General features: G+C 45.1%; 1 protein-coding gene across 1 annotated transcript in view; it reads left to right on the top strand.

The window, feature by feature from the left end:
* The window catches only part of ARSJ (arylsulfatase family member J), a 76,566-nt gene extending 56,784 nt beyond the window's left edge, over positions 1-19,782 (top strand). The window contains exon 2 of the mRNA XM_004612768.2: positions 18,375-19,782. Within this exon, the coding sequence (XP_004612825.1) occupies positions 18,375-19,782 (1,408 nt within the window). The remainder of the gene's footprint in view (positions 1-18,374) is intronic.
* The last annotated feature ends 4,320 nt before the right edge of the window (positions 19,783-24,102 follow it).

Here is a 24,102-nt window from a genome sequence, read left to right as displayed (position 1 = left end):
GAGCAAATAGATGAACAACGGGATAATGGTGCATTATTATATTCACTATTTATTATCAGTAATAATAATGCATTGTGTAATCTTTCCTCTCTATAAAGAAAAATATGTATGTCTTATTGAACTTCCATGACTCTAAGGGGAAGGCAGGAGTGCAGTTCGGACCCCAGGAAGAAGTGAGGTGGACTGTGTCAGGGTTTACGCCACCTAAATCCATGTCCCCTTCCACAGTCCGGGACAGCCAAGGCCACTCCTGCCGTTGCTGCCTCCAGCTACACTCCCGCTCCTCCTGCTCCCTATGAGCCTCGCCTTCTCCTCTCTTGAGATTCCCAGTGCTGGGAATGGAGCCATAGCACAGCGGGGAGGGCGTTGCCTTGCACGTGGCTGACCCAGGTTCGAGCCGAGGCACCCCATAGGGTCCCCCGGGCACCGCCAGGAATAATTCCTGAGTGCAGAGCCAGGAATAACCCCTGAGCATCAGTGGGTGTGACCCAAAAAGCAAAAAAAAAGAAAAGAAAAAGATTCCCAGTGCTTTCCAGAGCCTTTTCTGAAAAGGGGAGGGTGGGGGGCATGTCATCTAGCAATAGGGATGCAGGTGCCTCATGCCGTCCTGCTCCCTTCCAAACCCTCTCCCGAGGCTGCAAGCATCATCCTCGACCCCCCCCCCCTCTCTCTCTCTCTCCCTCTCTCTCTCTCTCAAAGATGGGTCATTTAAATCCAGGAGAGGTAGAGATGGACCCAGGTGGTGGCGTGTGACCCAGAAACCGTGTGTTCTGCTGTTGATCAGAACTTGACTTGTTTATTCAATAAATAAAGTAATCAGGGCCCGAGTGATAGTACGATGGGCAGGGCACTTGCCTTGCATGTGATCGACCTGGGTTCCATCCCGGGCATCTCACGTGGCCCTGTAAGCACCACCGGGAGTGATTCCTGAGGGCAGAGCCAGGAGTCCTTCCTAATCGATAAAATCAAGTGATCATTTGTTTAACACATTGGAATGGATGTGGACCTTTTATTTATACCAACTCATTTTAGTCTTTTTCATAACCCTGTGAGGTGTCGCTGTTTCGTCTTGCAGGAATGTGTAGGCATCGGCCGGAGCTGACCTATGACAATGGAATTTCTTAGAACATTTTGGCCTATCCCTTAGAGATTATGTTGACTATAAAATAACTTCAACTCCTACCCCATATCTTGTGGGGAGTCTAGTAGTTCCACCTGGAACTGTTTTCCCTAGGAAGCGTTTCTGTTCTCATTATCACAAGTGCCTGCAACCGAACCCTGCATCTCAGACTAATTTATCTTCTGGTCTCGGCCCAAACTCCAGTCAGCTGCAGTGGCACCCAGACCTGAGCATTAGTTTAGTCTTATTTCTGTATATCTTTTCATAAAATACAAATATTGACCGCTCCAGAAGGAAGCAAGGAAGCAAATGTAGGAAATTATCACCACTGACAAGAAGTTTACCACACTGCCATACTGTTCTGACTTTAGGAGAGAATCTTTTCAGTGGCCTGGAGAGACAGGTGCTTCCTTGTACATAGTCTACCTGATTTTATCCTCAGCACCAGATATGATCCTGCAAAACCTGCCAGGAATGATTTCTGAGCACAGAGCCAGGAGTAAGCCCTAAACACTGCCAGGTAACAATCCCACACCAGAAAGAGCGATGGTAATAATTTTCTCATTGTGTTACTGAGTAAATAATGAATATGGTATTGGAATGCTTACTCCTATTCTTACGGGTATTATTTTTGCCCTAATAAAGTTTCATCAAATTATTTGTTCTTTAGATTGGTCATAATTGATCTATTAAAAAATTGTAATTGTGGGGCTGGAGCGATAGCACAGCGGGTAGGGCGTTTGCCTTGCACGAGGTTGATCCGGGTTCGATTCCCAGCATCCCATATGGTCCCCTAAGCACCGCCAGGAGTAATTCCTGAGTGCAAAGTCAGGAGTAACCCCTGAGAATTGCTGGGTGTGACCCAAAAAGCAAAAAAAAAAATTGTAATTGTGAAGTGAACTTTTAAAAATGAGTTTCTGGGGAGATAGATTACGTGGTAGAGGACATGTGTAGCATGTCACTGGTCTCATCCAGAGCCCAGGCACCACAGTTCCCACGAGCATCAAGGGAGTCCTGGTGGTCCCTAACACTGCCAGGTGTGACCCCTATTTCAAACCCTATTTCAAACAAACTAATAGAAAATACTGGCACATTAGTGATTCTCAAGTGCTTAGTCATAGCATCCCTTTGCACTCTTTAGGGTTTGGTTGTTTTTTTTTGTTTTGTTTTGTTTTGTTTTATTGTTGTTGTTTGCCACACCTGGTGGTACGAAGGGCTTGCACTTGGCAGGCTTGAGGGACCATATGGAGTGCCCAGGATGGAGCCTCAGTTTGCTGCATACAAGGCAAGTGCCTCACCGGCTGTACTGCCAGTCCTGGCGCAGAATATGAACATAAGAATATTCTCCAAAATAAAGCGTTGAGAAGAGTAGAACTGTTTGAACTTTACTAATCTTTTTCCTGACTTCTAAATAGAAACAATTGAATTCTCCTTTTAATATATATATATATGTGGCTATTGAAGGTTATAGAGAAAATTTATCTTTATGAGGTATAGCATTAGAAAGGAGCTGTATTTAAGTTTGGTTTTCAGATACATATAGATATTCCTCTTTAATATCACCCCAGAATTTAGCAAGTGGTTTTTTTTTTAAAGATTCTTAGTTACTCTCATTAAGTGCAGTCTGGTAACAAGCAAGAGGGATAGAGAATGTGTTAATTCTTTTCAAACTCTAAGGACCCCAGTGAAACTTGCATCCAGTTTTCCCCACTAGTTTCTGTGGGCTCGGCATGGTAGTTATTAGCACTTCACTTCTACCAGCTGATTCATTTAATCCCTGCACCATCTTGAGAAAGGTACTCTGCTTACCCTCTTTACATGTGAGTGAGGAAACTGAGATATGGAGATTCGCCGAAATGAACTTGCCACTTTGGTCCTCAGCAGCATTGTTTTATGGGATAGTAGATTTAAAATAAAGTAGACTGTGATGTCAAGGACAGGTAATGGAACTGCAGAGTCACTGTAGGCATGTGACATATTACACACTGCAATAGTAAATGGAAAACTATAAAGAAGGGCAATATAACCTCCCTTTGGAAGTCCAAAATCACTCTTTCTCTTACTATGCTTCATTATATTGCTGTACATAGCCTATTTTTGTGAACTTCTTTCCGTTGTAACTTCCTCTCATCCCCCGTATATCGCATCTGAAAACTACATAAATATCACTGCTAAATATAATTTTTAGAACGTTTTGGAGAATTCCAGGAGATAGTCAAGTGAGGACCTTACAATGAATAATGGTTTCACTCCCTCCAGGCCGTTGATGCAGTATGTGTATAGTACAATTAAAGATTTAGACCAAAGTTGGATAGACTATCCCATTAAGATTTAGCCATCAAATCTTCCCTGGGGTCGACTGAAATAAACATTAATTAATAATATTAAAACACTCCGAAGAGACTTAGGAGGAACAAGCCAGTCTCCATTCCTGCAATCCATCAAGATGCATTTAGCAAACGAGTACTGGAAAGCGTGGTTCCGATACCCGAGAGCTCAGGAACCGTGTTTACATCGCCACAACCTGACCTACCCTAGATATCCCTATACACTCGAGACCTCAGTTTACTGCTGCAAACTGCTTCCCTTCCAAGTGTTTATGTGGTGAAAGTCAAGCTGAGTAATTGGCAAGAGACCCACAGTTTCCCTCTGGCACAAATGGGTGTCGTTTACACTCCTCATTGACATTGGAAAGAACTGACACCTCAACAGGGAGGGAAGAGCAACTTCCAAGAGTGAAACTTCAGTCAGACAACTGGAATTTCCAACTCAACTAACAAGGAAAAAGTGGATGGGGGTGGGGAGCAACTGGGGGTGTGACTCAGGGGCAGAGCACATACACGGTGTGTGTGTGTGTGTGTGTGTGTGTGTGTGTGTGTGTGTGTGTAGCCCTGGGTTTGATGCCCTGCATCCCCTGCAAACTAAGGGGCTTAGACTGATGGGGAGAGAGAAGGATACTGCGGGGAGGATGAGGGGGAGAGAAGGGATCCAGGAGGGCTGAGGCAAGATGCTGGTGAGTGGTGCTCAGCAGGGGTGAGCAGCTCGGCTTGGTGGGGATGGGTTGCTCTGAACACAGTGGAGTGGTCGAGGAGGAGGGGAAATCAGCATTCACTGACACGAGGGACTCAAGCTGGTGTCCTCGCCATTAGCTGTAACCAACCCCTATAGAAATTTTGCAGTGTAACCCAGAGGTTTCTGTGCATCCCACTAGTGGCTCACACTTGACCGTGACTTAATTAGTCCGAAATCGCAGCACCAGCATTAAAATGTCTCATCTGTCTTACTGCTTTCATCCCCCCTCTCCCCATATGGTGAAAACGCATCCTGCAGAGTTATGCAGTGCAGGGAGGAGATCTCAGTTTGAAGGTACAGGCTGTGGTTCAGACCAAGTGGCTGATTCTGTTTATGCAGCCACTGGGAACCAGATTCAGGGCCAAGTAGTTTGGTTGCTGACGTGGCCTTTTCTCATCACCACCAGAGAGGCTGCATTATTCCCAGCACAACACATACCTAAGGCTTGTATGATGCGAACAGCGGGGCAGAGTACGCAGAGAGGAAAAGGCCCACTAATCCCTGCACCCCTCTGCCTGCATACACACACACACACACACACACACACACACACACACACACACACACTCTCTCTCTCTCTCTCTCTCTCTCTGTTTTTCACACACACACACTCTCTTTTTCACACACACAGTCAGATTCTCATGCACACTCACATTCTCTCTCTTACACACCCATTCTCTCTGACACATGCATTCTGTCTTCTCACACACACATGCACACTTGCATGCACCACAAACATACACACAGTCACATTCTCTCACACACTCACATTCTCTTTCACACACACTCTCTCATACACTCACATTCTCTCACACACACATTCTCTCTCACACACATATTCTCTCTCTCTTACACACATTCACTTTGTCTCTGTCACACATACATTCTGTCTTCTCTCATACACACATACACACATGCACATACCACAAACATACATACACACACATTCTCTCTCACACACACTCACATTCTCTCACACACATTCTCTCTCTCACACACTCACATTCTCTCTCTTACACACACACATTCTCTTTCACACACACATTCTGTCTTCTCACACACATTCACACACGCACACACCACACATACACACACACTCTCTCTCACACACAGTCACATCCTTTCTCACACACACATTCTCTCTCACATTCTCACACACACTCACATTCTCTCTCTCTTGCACACACACATTCTCTTTCTCACACACACACATTCTGTCTTCTCACACACACATGCACACATGCACCCCCCCACACACACACACACCCCAGTCCAGTTTCTCACACATAGAAAGTCTAGTCCCCGCACAGCCCTCTGGACTGGGAAGTGGTATTCGTTGGAATGTGGAGGCCACGACCTCCACCCGCTCACCACCAAGGGCAAAGCCTTTTTCAAGAAAATGCGAGCAGAGTTCCTGAGAGCCTGAGGAATAAATCCTGCCAGCTCTCCAGTCGTGCCCTTGACAGCCCATAAGCAAAGAGCCCTCTCCTGAGGAAAAGAGTCTGCTGTTCTGATGATTGCTTTTCACTTCGCTAGTGATTTTTGGATAACTTTTCTGGAGGGAAATATATATGATCTCTATTATGAAAGAGTGCTGACTGGCTGTTGTTCCCTTTCAGGGAGGGGAGGAAAGTGGAAGGACGTTCCCCGCTGCAGAGATGGGGCGGGGCTGGGGGAGGGTCTGGCTTGGAGGCGACTGACCTTTTCTTAATGGTCATCATCCATAGTTTCTGATGGGGCCTCTCCCAAGCATTGCAAAACTATACACCTGTCTGGCCTTCCTCAGGGGAAGCTTATTTTTCTTTTCTTTTTTCCTCTCCAGTTTTCCAACCCATGAGAATTCTCTACAATTATTATTTTCTACTACTATCAAATAATTCCAATGTACTTAAAAAAGGAGCTGGAAACAAATACACATAAAAAATACTTTGAGTAATTTTTTGCACATTGGAAAGAGTTGAAGGGAAAGAATTTTTATCTAAAATGAAGGGAGCTGTTGTTTCATTTATTGATTTTTCTAACTCTCAATTCAACATTTCAGAATATTAAATAGCAATTTTCCCCACATCCTGATGATAGTGAGTAATGGCTTGTTACCATAGCCATGCCAGTAGTCAAGTTAAGTTATTGCAAATAGTTCAGTTGCCATATTCAAGACAGAGCCATCGCTGTTAGAATTCAGAAAAGACGCTAGGAGGTGACCAGAGACAGCTAGATTAGAAGTCATGAATTTGCCTTTTGGCAGGGAGAAATTATGTAATTGTGTTAGCAGTAGGTGCCATGTTCTGGCCCTTAATGATCCTGCATGAAAATGCATAGCTGTAGTCTTAAGAAATTGTCAGAGCAATTAATGCAGGTTTTTACTCAGTAATTTCTCATTATCCTTAGTTGAGATCACTTTATGACATTGGATTATAAACGTCCTCTAAAAATAATGCTAATTAACTGAAAGTGTAATAAGCCTAGTTGTCTTGGGGAAGGAGCAAGTATATTTTCTTCTAGGCACTTTCTTCAAAGCAAAAGAATTATTCTCTACTTTTCATACTAAGTCTATCACACCAGGTTCACATGCAAAATTAACTTGTCATAAACTCTCACTCTCCCTTAAGTCCTTCCACAACACAGTGCTTGGAATATTGTAAATTCTTGATAAATGTAAGCTTTTTGTTTAATTTGGGGGATTTTGTTATTGTTGTTGGGTGGGTGGCAGAGCTGCGGAGGTGCTGAGTACTGAGGGAACATCCAACTCAGACTCCCACATTTAAAACCTGTATTCCAGCCTTCTTGTTCTCTTCCGTGCCTCATTCATGTAAATTCCGCTAGATTTAATTTGTGCATCTTTCTGTAGAATACCCTGATTTTCTCTTCCCAAGACATTTCACAATTTCAGGCTGTTTTTCTGTGGCCCATACGGGTTTAATGTAAGATGCATCTGTGGGTAATTTCAGGTGCAACAATACTCAGTAATTTTAGGAGGAAGTGATTCCACATCAGGTCACAAGAATGTTACCCCTTTCTCTTGGGCTAACCCCTAAAGAAGCCACCTGCTGTGTGTACATAAAGGCCAACCTCTTCATATTGTCTTTTAATCTTGGATTTCTAAAATATGGCAGGTGTTTTTATAGGGAGGAAGAAATAAACTATAACGGACACATGTAAATAGGAGACATTGGGTGCTTATATCTTTAAAATTTAAATTAAAAAAATAACGTTTCTTTAAAATCTATCTTATTTTTGAAAATTCTAACAACTGCAGGATGTTTGTTAAATCTATTTCCTTAATTCCTCCTATCTCTAGAGCAAAGTTGGTAACATGAAATGTAGTTTAATATTTAAGCTACCTATACCTCCAAGTGTGCAGGAGCGATAGCACAGCGGGTAGGGTGTTTGCCTTTCACGAGGCTGACTGGGGTTTGATTCCTCCGCCCCTTTCGGAGAGCCCAGCAAGCTACGGAGAGTATCCCGCCCACACAGCAGAGCCTGGCAAGCTACCCGTGGCATATTCCATATGCCAAAAACAGTAACAACAAGTCTCACAATGAAGACATTACTGGCGCCCACTCGAGCAACTCGATGAGCAACGGGATGACAGTGACAGTGACAGTGATACCTCCAAATGCATTTTAGAGGAAATTAGAATAGAGGATATTAAAGCTTGCAATCTATACAAAATATTTAGTAGCACTCTATAATAATAAAGCATAGCAGGAAAACAATTCATTTTAATTTCATGGGAATACTTGGCTTTACACAATATGTGTGTAAAAATAGTCTCTAAATTTAACTATGACTTTAAATATGCTTCTGGAATTTTTATTCTATGGGTAACTTTAAAAAGGAATAATCTTATTTATGAGCACATATTCAATTAGATGCTTAGTAATCTTTTTTTAAAAATTTTATTTTATTGAATCACCATGTGGAAAATTACAAAGCTTTCAGGCTTAAGTCTTACTCATACAATGCTGAAAAAACCATCCCTTCACCAGTGCCCATATCCCACCACCGAAGACAAAAAAAAAAAAACAGTACACCTCCCATCCCTCCCACCCCCGCACCCCCCCCCGCCTTGTAACTGATAAATTTCACTTTAATTTCTATTTACTTTGGTTACATTCAATATTTCAACACAAACCTCACCATTATTATTAGGAGCACCCCACTAGAGTCAGACCTGTTGTGAAGAGAAATGAGGTCGCGCGGCCGCAGTAGCGGCCACCCGGTTTTGTATTTCTGTACTTTAACAACTAAGTCCAGGGAGATTTCTTCCAGATATTCGATCATTGCAAGCTTGTAAACCCCATCTGTGGTCGTCATAATATGGCAGTCCCCACGCCCTTCATCCCCGGGAAGGGACAGGCAAGAGAGAGAAATACCTTTCCCCTCCCGGGCAGGCATGGGGTCGCAGCTTAGTTCTCTGGCTGGAAACAATCTGCAAGGAGCAGTCCATGTTGTAGTTGGTTCAGCTGGGTCTGGATTCACGCGGGTGCAACTGCGGAGGAGCCGCACACGCGTGCAGCCCCCGGGGTCACATCTCGGCCGCTTGGTAGTCTTTATGTGTTATATATATACATTTTTTTAGTGGAATGTACCAAGTATGGGTCTTCAAAAGAAATCATTCCAGGGGCTGGAGCAATAGTAGAGTGGGGAGGGCATTTGCCTTGCACACGGCCAACCCAGGTTTGATCCCCGCCATCCCATATGGTCCCCTGAGCAACACCAGAAGTAATTCTTGAGTGCAGGGCCAGGAGTCACCTCTGAGCGTCACTGGGTGTGACCCAAAAAAACAATAAAGAAAATAAATCATTCCAAAAGGAAAACATGGAGAGTATCAAAAAGACCCCCAGTTAGGGACCACATAATTTTTTTTATGGAAACTACCAAGAATGTGCACACATTATATATAGGATGAAAAGGAAATTTTCCAGAAATAAAGTATTTGGTATGTGATTTCCAGTCATGTTTCTAATGAGGTCAGGAAAACTTATTAGTGTAGTGAAAGTTCTGATAAAAATGTTCACATCTTGTAAATGAACCAGGCAACTCGGATGGGGCAGAAAACAGATCTGATGATCAGAAAATACCGTTAAAGGCAGGAATTTTAAAAGGTACTTGGCAAATTATCCTTGAATTTTCTGAGTGAAGGGGACATTATTCTCTGGCTTTTAGTGGGTAGTTAGAGAAATGATTTAGGTCATTCAATCCCCTTTCTTGGAATCTCCAAGATAGGTTCCTGAGCAGATATTTTCTAAGAAGAACATTTTTTTTAATGAGGTGCACAAGTGTACCCATCTATTTTGCTTTTAGATTTCTTTTTTTTTCACTGTAAATAAATTACTTACGTAAAGTTAATCCCATATTGGTTATTAATTTGAGTAAAATCAGCTAGCTGTCACTGAAATCCACTCACCAAATTTTATTTCTATAATCACTGTCACTGTATCACTGTCATCCCGTTGCTCATCAATTTGCTCAAGTGGGCACCTGTAATGTCTCCATTGTGAGGCTTATTGTTACTGTTTTTGGCATATGGAATACAATATGGGTAGCTTGCCAGGCTCTGCTGTGCAGGCAAGATACTCTTGGTAGCTTGCTGGGCTCTCCAAGAGGGGCAGAGGAAATGAACTCGGGTCAGCGGCATGCAAAGCAAATACCCTACCACTGTACTAACTCTCCAGCCCTATAAAAATTTATATAATCAAATGAGTTCTGCATCTTATCCTAAGGCTGGCATCTCCCTGAAAGTAATCACACCTGACATATCTGGCAGTTGGGTGCATTGCTGACGTTTTTTCTTTGTCTCTCCCTCTTTGCGGATACACATACATTCTCGTTCGTGCAGCAGACTCGTTGACGTTGTGTTCTACGTTGTGTTCTGAGTCAGGTGTGCTCTGGCATTAGACGCTTGCCAGGCCCACATCCTTACCACTTTTTCTCCGAAGCACTTTTCCACACTGGCCCTTAGAAGCTCCACTTCTTCCCCTACACACGCCTTTTCTCTTTCACTTCTAAATTTTAATTTGTTAAAAAAGCTCTGTGGTTTACAAAGCTACGTATCATTGAGTTTTAGACATCCACTGTTCTATCACCAATCCTGCCGCCAGGCTCAACTTCCCTCCACCAGGTTCCCGGATTCTTCTTCTGCCTCCCACCCCACAAGTCTACTAGCTTGACAGGCACTTTTTAAGGTTTGGTTATTGAAGTTTGTGTTCTCTTGATTTCTTTGTTGTTGACTGTGTGGTTTGGATATTTCGCTCCACCATTCCTTAATGTCACCAAAGTCTTCACCCCACCCCCCACTCATTTTTATTAATTATCCCCCCTATACTTTGTGATAAGGATGATTTAGGCATCTTTCTTTCAAACCGTTGTATTGACTTATCCAGCAATTCTAAATACCATATATAAGAGATATCATCCTGTGTTTATCATTCTTTCTTCTGCCTTACCTCATTTGACGCAATATCTTCCAGTTCCATCCATGTTGCAACAAATTGTGTAATTTCATCATTCCTTCCAGCTGTGTGGTATTCCACTGTGTGTATGTACCACATCTTTATGATCCGCTTATCTGTCATGGGACATCTAGGTTGATACCAAATCTGGACTCGCAACTCCACTCGTGAAAATCTGGGCTATGTCCCCCATCAGTTTTACTCAAATACGTTTGATCAGGTCACACAGGCTTGCTGCCAAGTTCAGTTGGTTCTTTCATTTATCACCACTTTGACTTCTTTTCCTTAATTATGCCACCTCATTTCCTCACTGCTTCTTGCTTTTATTCTAAGTCAGTGATATGCAGCCACTGGCCTATAGACTAGTGTCAACTCCTATATGTAGAAAGGTTGAAAGCCACTGATTGACTGCCTTGGTTATAACTTCTGGACCCTAGACCAGTACGAAGAAGGTGCCAGCCTGCAGCTGTGGAAAGGCTGAAGAAATCTGCTTTAAATGAAGCTATTTTCTGGACTACCTGGTATCATGCTCTCCCAGGAATTCGCCCACTACCTATATATGCTATTGAATTTCAAATCTTTACATTATTTCCTCCTACACTATTCCAGATGGCTATTTTATAGAGGCTCCCAATTAAATCCTACAGCAGAATTTGTCATATTCCTACTCTGTTTCTCTTTTTAGATTTCTACGTGCAGAGTACTTCTTTACACCTAATACCCAATTGTGGGACTTTGAACTCATTCTTTATTCTGTTGGCTACTTTCATAAAAAGTATTAATGCCACTGGTGCCAGACTGTACATGATCTGCCTATGAGTTACATATATTTTGTTTTGTTTTGTTTGCTTTGTTTTGGAGGGAGCACACCCCGAAATGCTGAGGGCTTACTCCAATCCTAGAGACTGGCGCCTTGAGAAGAAAATGGATAATTAACACCTTTCAGAATATGGAAAATTAGTATTTCCTAACTTATAAATAAATATCTCAGGATATCATTCATAATTACACTGTCTTATACCTGTTTCCTTTAGGTTACCTACATTATTAGCTGATTTTTATACTCTCTAACAGTCTGGGACTTTAGAATTTGTGTGGAACTCATAAGATTCACATTTCTACCTGATTAATACTGTTAGTTCATAAGGAAATAGTAAATATAAAATTGGATTAAAGCAATAATATTGCATTAGATAATCTTAGACAAAGGGAAATTCAGAAACAGCCTCCCCTACCAGCACTGATTTAAATTAGTATCTTAAAATGTAGCAAAAACTATTCACATACTCAAATGCCAAGCTGAAAGCTCACTCAACTTTTAAAGTTGGCAGGAAAGTAAGAATGATGGCTACTGATTTGAAAAAATTTGGCATTGATTCTAGTTGTACTATTGTTCGCATGGGATTTTCTTCATGTTGTAGCCAGATGGTGACCAAAAATTAGTTTATTTTTCAGCCAGTGGGATGGGAGGCGCTCTGAATGTCTTATTTGAAAATACATGTTTTAAACTTACATTAGTCACAGTAAGTTTATATTGAATAAAGTAAGTTTAAATCTATAGATATCAATGTATTATAGAAACTATCAAATACCCAATCATAATATTATAAACTTGGTTCTGTAAATAGTCCTAGGGTTGCATGAAATTCTTTTGTTGTTGTTATTTTGGGTTTTTTTGTTTGTTTGTTTCTTTGTTTGGGGGGCCACACCTGGCAGTGCTCAGGGCTTGCTCCTGGCTTTTCGCTCAGGGATCACTCCTGGCAGACTCGGGGGGACCATATGGGGAAACAGGAATTGAACCAGGTTTGGCCATGTACAAGGCAAGCGCCCTACCCACTGTACTATCATTCTGGCCCCTGAAATTATTTATAGAAACATTAACTTACATTTCTTGATCCATCTATACTAGTGAAAAGCAAATTTATACATTATCTAATACTTCTTTTCTAATTCAAGCGTACTTTTAATAGAATCTCTGCCAGAAGAGCATCCACATGTTATTTTTTCTTTTGTTTACTTTGTTCAGAACTTTATGTATATATATGTGTATGTTTATATATGTATATGTGTATATATACATATATATGTTAGTCTTGAGTTGAAGACTTCAACTCTGCCTCCAATGGAGTGTTACCCACTTGTCCTGTTTGTGTACTTTGAAATGAAATAAAACCCACTGGTCTCTCCACCAGTCACCAAATTCTGAAAGCCAGACATCTAAGAATTATTCTTGCTTTCTCCTTCTCCTCTCCAGTCTGCCCTCCTCTGACTGATTTAGTTCCAGCAATTCTAAGTCCAAAGGATACTTGGAGTCCATCCACTTCCTTCCATTTCTACTGCCACTAGATGGTAGTCCAAGCCACCATGATCTTTGACCCGCCCTACAGTAATCGTTTTCTAAACCATCTGTGTTTCGTGGCCAGCTGTCTGCAATCTACTTCCCATGCCAGGGCTCTCTCCACATTGGAAACGTGTGAATCAGGACAACGTGGGATGATCAGGATGCAAGCGAAACATCAGAAATTCTACTGCTGTTTATTTTTAGCTCATTCCTCCAACTCCTCTTCTCTTCTGTTTATTATGTGCAGAAATTAGGCTAGTCATGTATGTGTGTGCTTTATAAATAAATAATTGCCCACTTACTGGGAACATCTGCTTAAATACTGAAAAGTATATTCCCGATATGTTTTCATTAATAGAGTGGGATTATTGCTTATCAGAATTGGAGATTACCTTTAAATAATATCAGTATGCTATTTTATTTATCTTTCCCATAAATTCATTTTTCAGGACCAGGGAGAGAGAGAGAGAGAGAGAGAGAGAGAGAGAGAGAGAGAGAGAGAGAGAGAGAGAGAGAGTACAGTGGGTCTTGCATGCAGGCAACCTGGGTTCAGTTCCCTGCACTGCTGATGTTTCCCCAAGCCCCACCAGGAGTTGTCCCTGAGCAGAAAAGCAGGAGTCAGCCCTGAGCACAGAGAGATGTGGCCCAAACCACCAGTCCCGTCAAATCTGTCACCAATTTTCTAGGATCTGCAGAAACCTAACTATTTGGTTTACAAGTCTTTCTCTGTTTGGCTGGAAAGTGAGACCAGGTTCACAGCTCAAGACTGGTGGCAATTTTTCTCTCCTCCTTGACTTCCCACAAAGTGCTGAGAATAACTCTTACCGAGAATAGAGCATCAGACCTAGCCCTCACTCTTCAGCTCTCACCGAAGGGCCGGGAGAGGGGTCACAGGACAGAGCACGTGCGGGATGCCCCGTTCGTTCCCCTGCTTTACGCTGTTCCCAGAGCACTGCCTGCATCAGTCTCTGAGCACAAAGCTGGGAACAGCCCCAAGTACCGCTAGATGCTGCCTGGTGGGGCCGGTCGGGTTCTGTGATTCCTCGCGAGCCCGTTTTCCTACCTCTAGAGCAAGCAGGATCCTGCTTCTCACCACTGCAGCGAGGGCGGAATGCCATCGTGCATGTGAAGTAAGGCCTGGAAATTCTGAAACTTCTAACGTGCCTGTCATCAACTCACAGCTTTGCTAATGACAGTCAAAGCTGTCTGATATTGTCCCCTCCTAAGCAGACTGTGCTCTCTTTCGGTGCTTTGGCAGTCCCAATGCCAATTATTGTCCCTCTCTTCTGGAACAAAAACCAAAACAAAACAGGATCAAACAGGTGATAGACCCAAAAGTGCACAGCGTCTGAGCAGTGCAACTAATTCAGACTCGAGTCTGTTAGAGCCCCACGCCTAAGCCCTTAGCTCACACCACCGTTTCTATCCTGAGCTGCTTCCTACTTGGCTCAAACGCATTTACACAGGAGCTGTCCCAATAGAAGTCACTTCCATTGCAAGCTGCTGCCGAACCTTCATATTGTTGACCAGATTTTCCTGTATGGAAGTCATTCTGCTTTGGGAGAAGAGAGAAGGCAAGAGTGGTGGGTAGCTCTGAGCGCTCACTTACCACACACACTACGCCATCTTCAGCAAGCGTCAGGCCTCTCTCTTCTTCCTCTCTCGTGTGAAAATGTCCTGATTTTTTTTTCTTTTTGGGTCACACCCAGTGATGCACAGGGGTTACTCCTGGCTCATGCACTCAGGAATTACTCCCTGGGGTGCTCGGGGGACCATATGGGACACTGGGTACCCAACCCCATTGGCCGCATGCAAGGCAGATACCCTACCTACCCACTGTGCTATCGCTCCAGCCCATATCCTGTATTTCATGCTTTGCAAAACCTTCATCCCTTCACCTTTAGTACCGGATTCAATTCCTTCGGAAAGCCCAGCAAGCTACCAAGAGTATCCCGCCCACACGGCAGAGCCTGGCAAGCTACCTGTGGTGTATTCGATATGCCAAAAACAGTAACAACAAGTCTCATGCTACAGTGCAGTGCTAATTAGAGAGACTTGAATTGTTTGGCTCTGCAGGGAATTGATTGGACAGTCGGACCAAGTCCATGTTCTGCATAGGCAAATTATTTCCTTAATAGTTTGTGCCCATGTGTCTATTTCCAAATTTTTAACTATATCAGCTATCTCCTGTTTTGTCTTCAGCATCTGAACTGCTAGTTGTTACCAGTTTTGTCAAGTTCTTGTACAATACGAATGGTTTCGTGTGTGTATAGTTTGGATCTGTATAGTCTCAAACACTATGCGGGAGTATGACCACCCCTCCTAAATGTGGCCCCCAAATGCTTGCTTCTTTTTTCAGTTTGCCACCACAGTGACTATTGGAAAACAGTGACCGCTAGATTGTCATCTTAGAGTGGCCAGGCCCCCTGTGGATGCTGCATGGGGTCACAGTGACCAGACATAACAGCACGTGTGGCACATTGGCATGTGTGTGCAGTTGGCATTTTGAAAGAACTATGATTGCATTCAGCTCTCATTGGAAATTTTTTTTAAGGAGGTGAGCTGTCAGTGTGAAGGTGGATTTCCCTGCTCTAGTGGACTCTTGAGGATTGTATGGAAGATATGCATAGAAACCCAGAAGCTTAAGAAGTTAGGATTTATTGTAAAGTTCAAGTAGATGAGTTTGGGTCCCTTACCAGTGTCCAGGCCTCTTCTTTGAGTCATGTAAGATGCCCGTGGTCCTGTCCCTTGGTGCCCCATCCAGTTCACAGCAGACATCCCTCGTCCTGCCTCTGGCCTCTACTCGCTCCCAGCGTGTGTATGCTGTCGGGTCTTGTCCCTCTAGTTTGCTATCTCGTGTACACTTTCTGAAATCTTGTCGGCCAGTCCAAGATCTTGTCAGTGGGCCTCTTTAGGATGTACCCCAGTGGTTTTCTGTGTCCTGGATTCCCCTAAGTCTCTGTCTGTGGCCACATGTGCATGGTCAATATCTCTGCTGTCCTTCGGGCATAGGGCCCTACCTCATTCTGCCATCTGTCTGGGCAACAGTGGGTGGGGAGGACCCTTCCTTTTTCCTGCTTTTCCCTATCCCTAAAAATCCTGTTATCTATCTTGATTGGATCACTTTTGTTCGTGGTGATTTAAAATGACCAAATTAAATTAACTCATTTGTCTGACACCCCCCCACTTTCACTCATGCTGTATCAGAACTGGTCACCCAAGCTACGTGGACTTCTCAGGCTAAATAAATTGGAGGCGGGATGGCTTGGACCTCATTCTTACTTTTTGAAATGTGATTCCAAGAATAATTTTCAGTTTAGATAAATGCAGAGAGCAAGGCTCATTTTCTCAGAATTTTTATAATTTTTCTATTTCAATGGTCATTTAAACTTTACGCCAATCAGTCACATTTAAAATATTATGAACAAATAGGCATATTGTGACACAACTGGAAATGCACATTCTTAGAAGACAATAATTAAAATATACCTGGAAAAATGATGCAAAAAGGAACATTCGCTTAGTTGTAATATTTAAGAAGGGCTACCATGATTTCTTAACTATATTGTAAGTTAATATTTGGGATTTTTTTAAAGGAAATTCTTTGAATAGAGCAGAGAACTCATTTCCTGCTCTCATTGAGGAACATAAAATCCTTTCTTAGCTCTTGCTAAAACATCTACAATGGTTTTTACACAACAATGTATTGCAAACAAAAAATAACCTTTCATTTTGCAGAATAAGGATGTTTGATAATCAAAGGGCTTTTCTGCATGACTTTTGTGTTTTTATTATTGCATAATTTACTTGAAATAAATTATCTTAAAAAATTATTTCGAAGTTTATGTGACACATCCCCACTAATGATGATAGTTCTCCAAATTGTATTCTATTCTCTTTATCTTATTTTCTATGCCATACTATTAATTAAACGGAAACGGAAAAGACATCATTTAAATTAATCTTCTATGAAACTCCTTTTTTAAAAAATTTTTTTATTGAATCACCATGTGGAAAGTTACAAAGCTTTCAGGCTCAAGTCTCAGTTACACAATGCTCAAACACCCATCCCTTCACCAGTGCACATATTCCACCACCAGGAACCCCAGTATACCTCCCCCACCACCGCTCCCCACCTACTGCCTGTGTAGCTGATAAATTTCACTGTACTTTTCTCTTTACTTTGATTACATTCAATATTTCAACAAAAAACTCACTATTATTGTTTGGAGTTCCCCCCCCCCCAAGTCAGACCTGTTGAAAGGAAGCATTTGATCATTTGTTTTCCATTGCTGACAATGAAGAGATATGAGGTCTATGCGGCCGCGTGGTTTTGGATTTCTGTATTTTAGTAACTAAGCCCAGGGAAATTTCTGCCAGAAATTGCATCACTGCAAGCTCGTACCTCCCTTTCGTGGTCGTCATAAGATGGCGGCCGTGGCCCAGTTCATAGTCTAGAGACATTCTCCAAGGAGCTCCTGGTGCCCAAAGTAGTTTAGCTCGCCTCTGGGGCCGTGGTCGTGCAGCAGCGGAACCCCCACACGTGCGGCCGCCGGGCTTATATCTCTGCGGAGGGTGGCGCCGCGAAACCCTTTTCTTAAAGGCAAAAGATAGATTGTAAAATCTTTCCATTTTTTAAAAAAGATAAATTGTAAAATCTTAATTTCCGTAGTACTCATTTCGAATTCAGTGTGTTTCGGATGTTGGGTATGAAGCTAAATGAAGAGAAGTCTTTTGAATCAGTGTGTAACTGCTGCCACGGTTATGTTTTATTTGGGGTAAAGTCTCTCTTCACTGGGGCTGGAGAGATAGTTTAGCTGGTAGGGCATTTGCCTTGCACACAGCCGACCCGGCTTCGATCCCCAGCATCCCATATGGTCCCCCGAGCACCTGCAGGAGTAATTCCTGAGTGCAGAGCCAGGAGTAACCCCTGTGCATCGCGGGGTGTGACCCAAAATGAAAAAAAAAAAGTTTGTCTTCATTGAGAAAATACATCAGAAATAAAAAATACTTTATTTTAAAAAAAGAATTCTTGGGGGCCGTAGCGATAGCACAGCGGGTAGGGCGTTTGCCTTGCACGCAGCCGACCTGGGTTTGATTCCCGGCATCCCATATGGTCCCCCAAGCACTGCCAGGAGCAATTCCTGAGTGCAAAGCCAGGAGTAACCCCTGAGCATCGCTGGGTGTGACCCAAAAAGCAAAAAAAAAAAAAAATTAAATTAAATTAAAAAATAAATAAAAAAAAGCATTCTTAGGTTAGGGATACGTTTCATGCAGATAACAACATTTCATTGGAACGGAAGCTGGTTTCTTTCCGGATGACTGCTTTAGGTAGGAACACCCATTTTCTCCCCACTGACAAAACCCGTTGCTCTTTCGCTTGCAGGTACCAGATCCACACGGGCCTGCAACACTCCATCATCAGGCCCACGCAGCCCAACTGCCTGCCCCTGGACAATGCCACGCTGCCGCAGAAGCTGAAGGAGGCCGGCTACGCCACGCACATGGTCGGGAAGTGGCACCTGGGCTTCTACCGGAAAGAGTGCATGCCCACGCGGCGAGGGTTCGACACCTTCTTCGGCTCGCTCCTGGGCAGCGGTGACTACTACACGCACTACAAGTGCGACCGCCCGGGCGTGTGCGGCTACGACCTGTATGAGAACGACCGCGCGGCGTGGGACGCGGACAGCGGCGTGTACTCCACGCAGATGTACACGCAGCGGGTGCAGGAGATCCTGGCGTCGCACGACCCCCGGAAGCCCCTGTTCCTCTACATCGCCTACCAGGCCGTGCACTCGCCGCTGCAGGCGCCGGGCCGCTACCTGGACCACTACCGCTCCATCGTCAACGCCAACCGGCGCCGCTACGCCGCGATGCTGGCCTGCCTGGACGAGGCGGTGCACAACGTGACGCGCGCGCTGCGGGCGCACGGCTTCTACCACAACAGCATCCTCATCTACTCGTCCGACAACGGCGGGCAGCCCGCGGCGGGCGGCAGCAACTGGCCGCTGCGGGGCAGCAAGGGCAGCTACTGGGAGGGGGGCATCCGCGCCGTGGGCTTCGTGCACAGCCCCCTGCTCAAGCGCAAGGGCACGGTGTGCCGGGAGCTGCTGCACATCACCGACTGGTACCCCACGCTCGTGTCCCTGGCCGACGGGCGCCTGGACGAGGACACGCAGCTGGACGGCTACGACGTGTGGGAGACGCTGAGCGAGGGCCTGCGCTCGCCGCGCGTGGACATCCTGCACAACATCGACCCGGTCTACACCAAGGCCCGGCGCGGCTCGTGGGCCGCGGGCTTCGGGCTCTGGAACACGGCCGTGCAGTCGGCCATCCGCGTGCGCCACTGGAAGCTGCTCACGGGCGACCCGGGCTCGGGGGACTGGGTGCCGCCGCAGGCCTTCAGCGCCCTGGGGCCGCGCCGCTGGCCCGGCGAGCGCGTGGGCCCCGCCGCGCAGAGCGTGTGGCTCTTCAACATCAGCGCCGACCCCTACGAGCGCGTGGACCTGGCCGCCCGCTACCCCGGCGTGGTGCGCCAGCTGCTGCGCCGCCTGGCCCAGTTCAACCGCACGGCCGTGCCCGTCCGCTACCCGCCCGCCGACCCCCGCAGCGACCCGCGCCTCAACGGCGGCGTCTGGGGGCCCTGGTACCAGGACGACGCGCAGAAGAGGAAGAAGAAGAAGAAGAAGGCGCAGCAGAGGAAGGCCGGGAGGAAGCAGGGGAAGGGCCAGCAGCAGCTGCAGCACCCCGGGGCCGCCTTCCCCGACTGCCCAGTCGAGGCTGGGCGCGGCTAAGCGCTGGGTTTGCGCCCCCCCACCCCACCCCGGGTCTGGCGACGCTGACGTCGAAGCTCAGGGGGTTTTGGGGGTTCGGACCACCCGGCACCTAAGAGGGCTCAAGGAGCCAACGCTGCTCTGATGCTCTCTCTCTCTCTTGTTCTCTCTCTCCCCCCTCCCTCTCTCTCTCTCTCTCTCGTTCTCGCTCTCTTTCTCTCTCTTTCTCTCTCTTGCTCTCTCTCTGTGTCTCTCTCTTGTGTGTCTCTTTCTCTGTCTCTCTCTTCTCTCTCTCTGCTCTCTCCTCTCTCCTATGTTCTCTTTCTCTGTCTCTCTGTCTCCTCTGCCCTCTGCTCTCTTCTCTGTCCTCTGTTCTGTCTCTCTCTGTTTCTCTGTCTCCTCTCTGCTCTCTCCTCTGTCCTCTCTCTGTCTCTGTCTCTCTGTCTCCTCTGCCCTCTGCTCTCTCTTTTCTCTGTCCTCTGTTCTGTCTCTCTCTGTTTCTGTCTCTCTCTGCCCTCTGCTCTCTTCTCTGTCCTCTGTTCTGTCTCTCTGTCTCCTCTCTGTCCTCAGCTCTCTCCTCTGTCCTCTCTCTCTCTGTCTCTCTGTCTTTCTGTCTCCCCTCCCTGTTCTCTGCTCTCTCCTCTGTCCTCTCTCTGTCTCTGTCTCTTTGTCTCCCCTCCCTGCTCTCTGCTCTCTCCTCTGTCCTCTCCCTGTCTCTGTCTCTCTGTGTCTCTGCCTCTCTCTCTTTCTCCTCTCTACTCTCTTCTCTGTTCTGTCTCTCTCTGTTTCTGTCTCTCTCTGCCCTCTGCTCTCTTCTCTGTCCTCTGTTCTGTCTCTCTGTCTCCTCTCTGTCCTCAGATCTCTCCTCTGTCCTCTCTCTCTCTGTCTCTCTGTCTTTCTGTCTCCCCTCCCTGTTCTCTGCTCTCTCCTCTGTCCTCTCTCTGTCTCTGTCTCTCTCTCTCCCCTCCCTGCTCTCTGCTCTCTCCTCTGTCCTCTCTCTGTCTCTGTCTCTCTGTGTCTCTGCCTCTCTCTTTCTCCTCTCTGCTCTCTTCTCTGTCCTCTCTCTCTGTTTCTGTCTCTGTCTCTCACTTTCTCCCTCCCCAACCCCCCACCCCCGCCAGACATCCGGCTCTGCTGAGAGGCTTTCCGTGAAGGGAGCAAGAATCTGCCTAGAGTCCTGTCAGGGACACAGACTGCCATGGGGGAGCCTGTTCCTGAGGTGGGGCTCACAGAGGATCGCGTCCTGTCAGGGGCACAGACTGCCATGGATGAGCAGGTTCTTGAGGTGGGGCTCACAGAGGAACTTGATGAAAACGGTTTGAGGCCGACCCAAAGGTGGGTCAGCTCCAAGGCCTGGGAAAACGTTCCTTTGGAGAGAAAGAAAGATACTCAATTTTTGTCCCTCTCTTGTGAGACACGTAGGTGCTTTAAAACCAACTCGAGTTCACCTCTCATCTCCTTTTCTGTGAAAATAAGCTGTTTTCCCCTCATGTGAACAGCTTGCACCTCGCTCCATGGTGCGTCAGGGAATGGCAGCAAAGAATGTTCGAGCATGCTGCCAACACGTGAATGTAGCTGTTTTCTGAAGATTTTCGTAGAGCAACATTTCTGCACAGAGTATCTAATTTATTTTTACAGATTAAAAGAATTATTTCTTTTTAAAAAAAGACAAAGGACTTTTAGTTATTTTTATTTTCTACTCACCCTTCAAAGAGATTTATTCCGTGACCTCCGATCTACCAAGCCCTGTGATGCTTCAGAGGACTATAATGCTGCATGACTTCAGTGAAGACTCATCCAGAGGGGGGAAAAAGGGAGAATCATCTCCATTCAACCATTACTTTGGATGCAATGACGTGAAGCTATGCCTTAAAAGTCACTCGGAGATACAGTGTTTGGACAGAATCGAGAGACAACTTTATTGTTTCTATTATAAATACCTTATTTATACACCTTAATTATTAATATGATTTGTGGCACTCTTGATGAATCAATATGATTTGTGGCAAATTAATATGATTTATGGCAAGCTTGACGTTGCGTTTTTCTTTGTTGCTGTTGTCATTGCTGTTGTCGCCATTGTCACTGCAAAGATCAGCACTGCACTCTTGGCTGCAGTGTGTGGGAGATGGAACCCTTGGCTGAGGCACCAGGGATCCCCAGTAGTCTTACTAGGACATCCTGTACATGTGGCATATGGGACTGGTTGTGACCAGGAGCCAAGTATCACGTAGGCAGGTGCCAAGCCAGGCCTGCAGCCACACTGGGTCTAATCTCTAGATAAAATTCATATTAATTCGTCACAGAATATTTGCAAATAAGCAATTGAAGGTGACATCTGACTAACCATCCTGGAAATAGACGGGCCTGAGCAATAAGAGACATTTACACCCAATCATTACTCGGGGAATTCTGTTCTCTTATTTGTAAACATCACTGAGGATGGTGCTGCCCTATAAACAGAGGAGCCCTGGGGAGATAGAGAACCTGGAGTTGGTGAAAAGCTAACGTGAGCTCATACTCAGAAACAACAGGCGGAGGCTGAAAGGAATGTTTCTGTAATGAGGTGTACAGGGACCAGAGGTGGGTGTTCCCATCAGCCCGAGTTTCCATGAAAGAACCTTCTCCCGATCGGAAGGCCTGGAGTCAACACTTTACACTTGAGAGATTACAAATCCCTGGCACTGTGATGTGTGAAGTCACAACTGTGATCACAAAATGTGCTCGCTGCCATGGTAGCGCTGAATGAAACACACGACTACCAGAATTCAAAGAATTCCCTCTCCATTTATAAAACTTTTATGATAATCTGTTGATCATTGCTGAATCAGTAACTAAAGTGGATAAAACCATCATATTTAATGTTTTTTTAATATTCTACTTCTAGAGTATATATTTTCATTTTGGTATGTACAATAGAGTACAATTTCTGAGGTGTGTACCTGGCCAACTATATATTTAATTGGGCTTTTTAAACCCAGAGCATATAGACAGAAGAGATAGTTCGAGGTGAAGTGCTTACCTTGCATGGGACCGACGCTGCTTTGGTCCCCTACATCCTATATGGTCTCCCCAGCACAGCCAGGAGTGCCTGAATGCAGAGCCAGGAGTGACCCTTGAGCACCATCGGGTGTGGCAAAAAAATAAACAAACAAAAGTCCAGGGCATATTGTTAGCATTTTGCTTTTGTAGAGGCACCGAAAAATAATCACATGACATAATAATAGGTGATTAGCTTCTAATTTTTACAAATAGAATTGATAGTTACATTTAGGAAAGCGTTCAGAAAAAACTTAAGTTTGGGAAATCTTCTGTTAAATGTAGTTAACGGGAGCCTGAGGAGATGGTACAAGGGTCGTGTCCTGACTGGCACCACACCCACCGCCTCTGAGCCCACATGGTCGGGTCTAGCCCAAATACCGTAGGGAGACCATGGTGGTCCTCAACCTCAGGCTCAGGCCCTCACACTGAACCGCAACCCAGTTGGCTACAAACCTCTGGGAGTGGCCTTGGGCCAACTAAGAACCACTAGGAAGCAACCCCAAAAATGTTACTATAATGAAGAATATCTTAGGTTTTTAAAACCCCCAGCTTGCTTCTAATCATTGAACAAAAGGGAAACTTGATAGTGTTCGCTAATTGTTTTACCACAAAACTCTTCCTTACGTACTTTGCACCAGACTCATGTTCGGTGGAGAGAAAGGCTTTAAAAATGCCCAGTGTAAACTTACGAAACCATGCTATACAAAATAAAGGAACAAAGAGGCAAAATTTAGCTTCTAAAAACTGCTTTCCCATTTGAGCCCCGTAAGTGTCTGTTTTGGTATGTGGGGTTGGGGGTCTGGGCACACTCCCAGTGCACGTGGCACAGGAGTGCTCAGTGGTATTTGGTGGTGCCCAATGGACCATACTATGTCTGGACTTGACCCTGTGGGCATGGACGTGCCAGGCACATGTCCTAGCTGGTCCACGAATCTCACTCTCCACCGTCAGCATGGAGTGGTTTTTGGGTTCTCGACATCACCTCAAGTTTCTCAGTGAAAATAATTTAGCCCATAATTTTCAGCCAGAAATGGCTCCAGTTGGGGGCAGGGTGGGAGGGCTCACCCTTTTAAAAGAATATCATCCTCCCTCCTCTATCTGCACTGCACAGGCAGACTGTGCCTTAAGAGAAGGCTGAACCAGCCTGGAAGAGAAATCTGCAGCCTGCCCTGAAGAAGCTAAGATCCAATGTAGCCATCGTGTATAAGCAATGAAGGAAATGCTGCTAAAACAGTGGCAGCAAATCCCTAGACTTTCAAATAGCCAGAGATTAAAAAAAAAAAAAGACAGGGATTGGAC

This window comes from Sorex araneus, chromosome 6 (assembly GCF_027595985.1).
Source record: "Sorex araneus isolate mSorAra2 chromosome 6, mSorAra2.pri, whole genome shotgun sequence".
NCBI lineage: Eukaryota > Metazoa > Chordata > Mammalia > Eulipotyphla > Soricidae > Sorex > Sorex araneus.
Note: the sequence above shows the minus strand (reverse complement) of the source record. Positions and strands in the feature narration are given on the sequence as shown.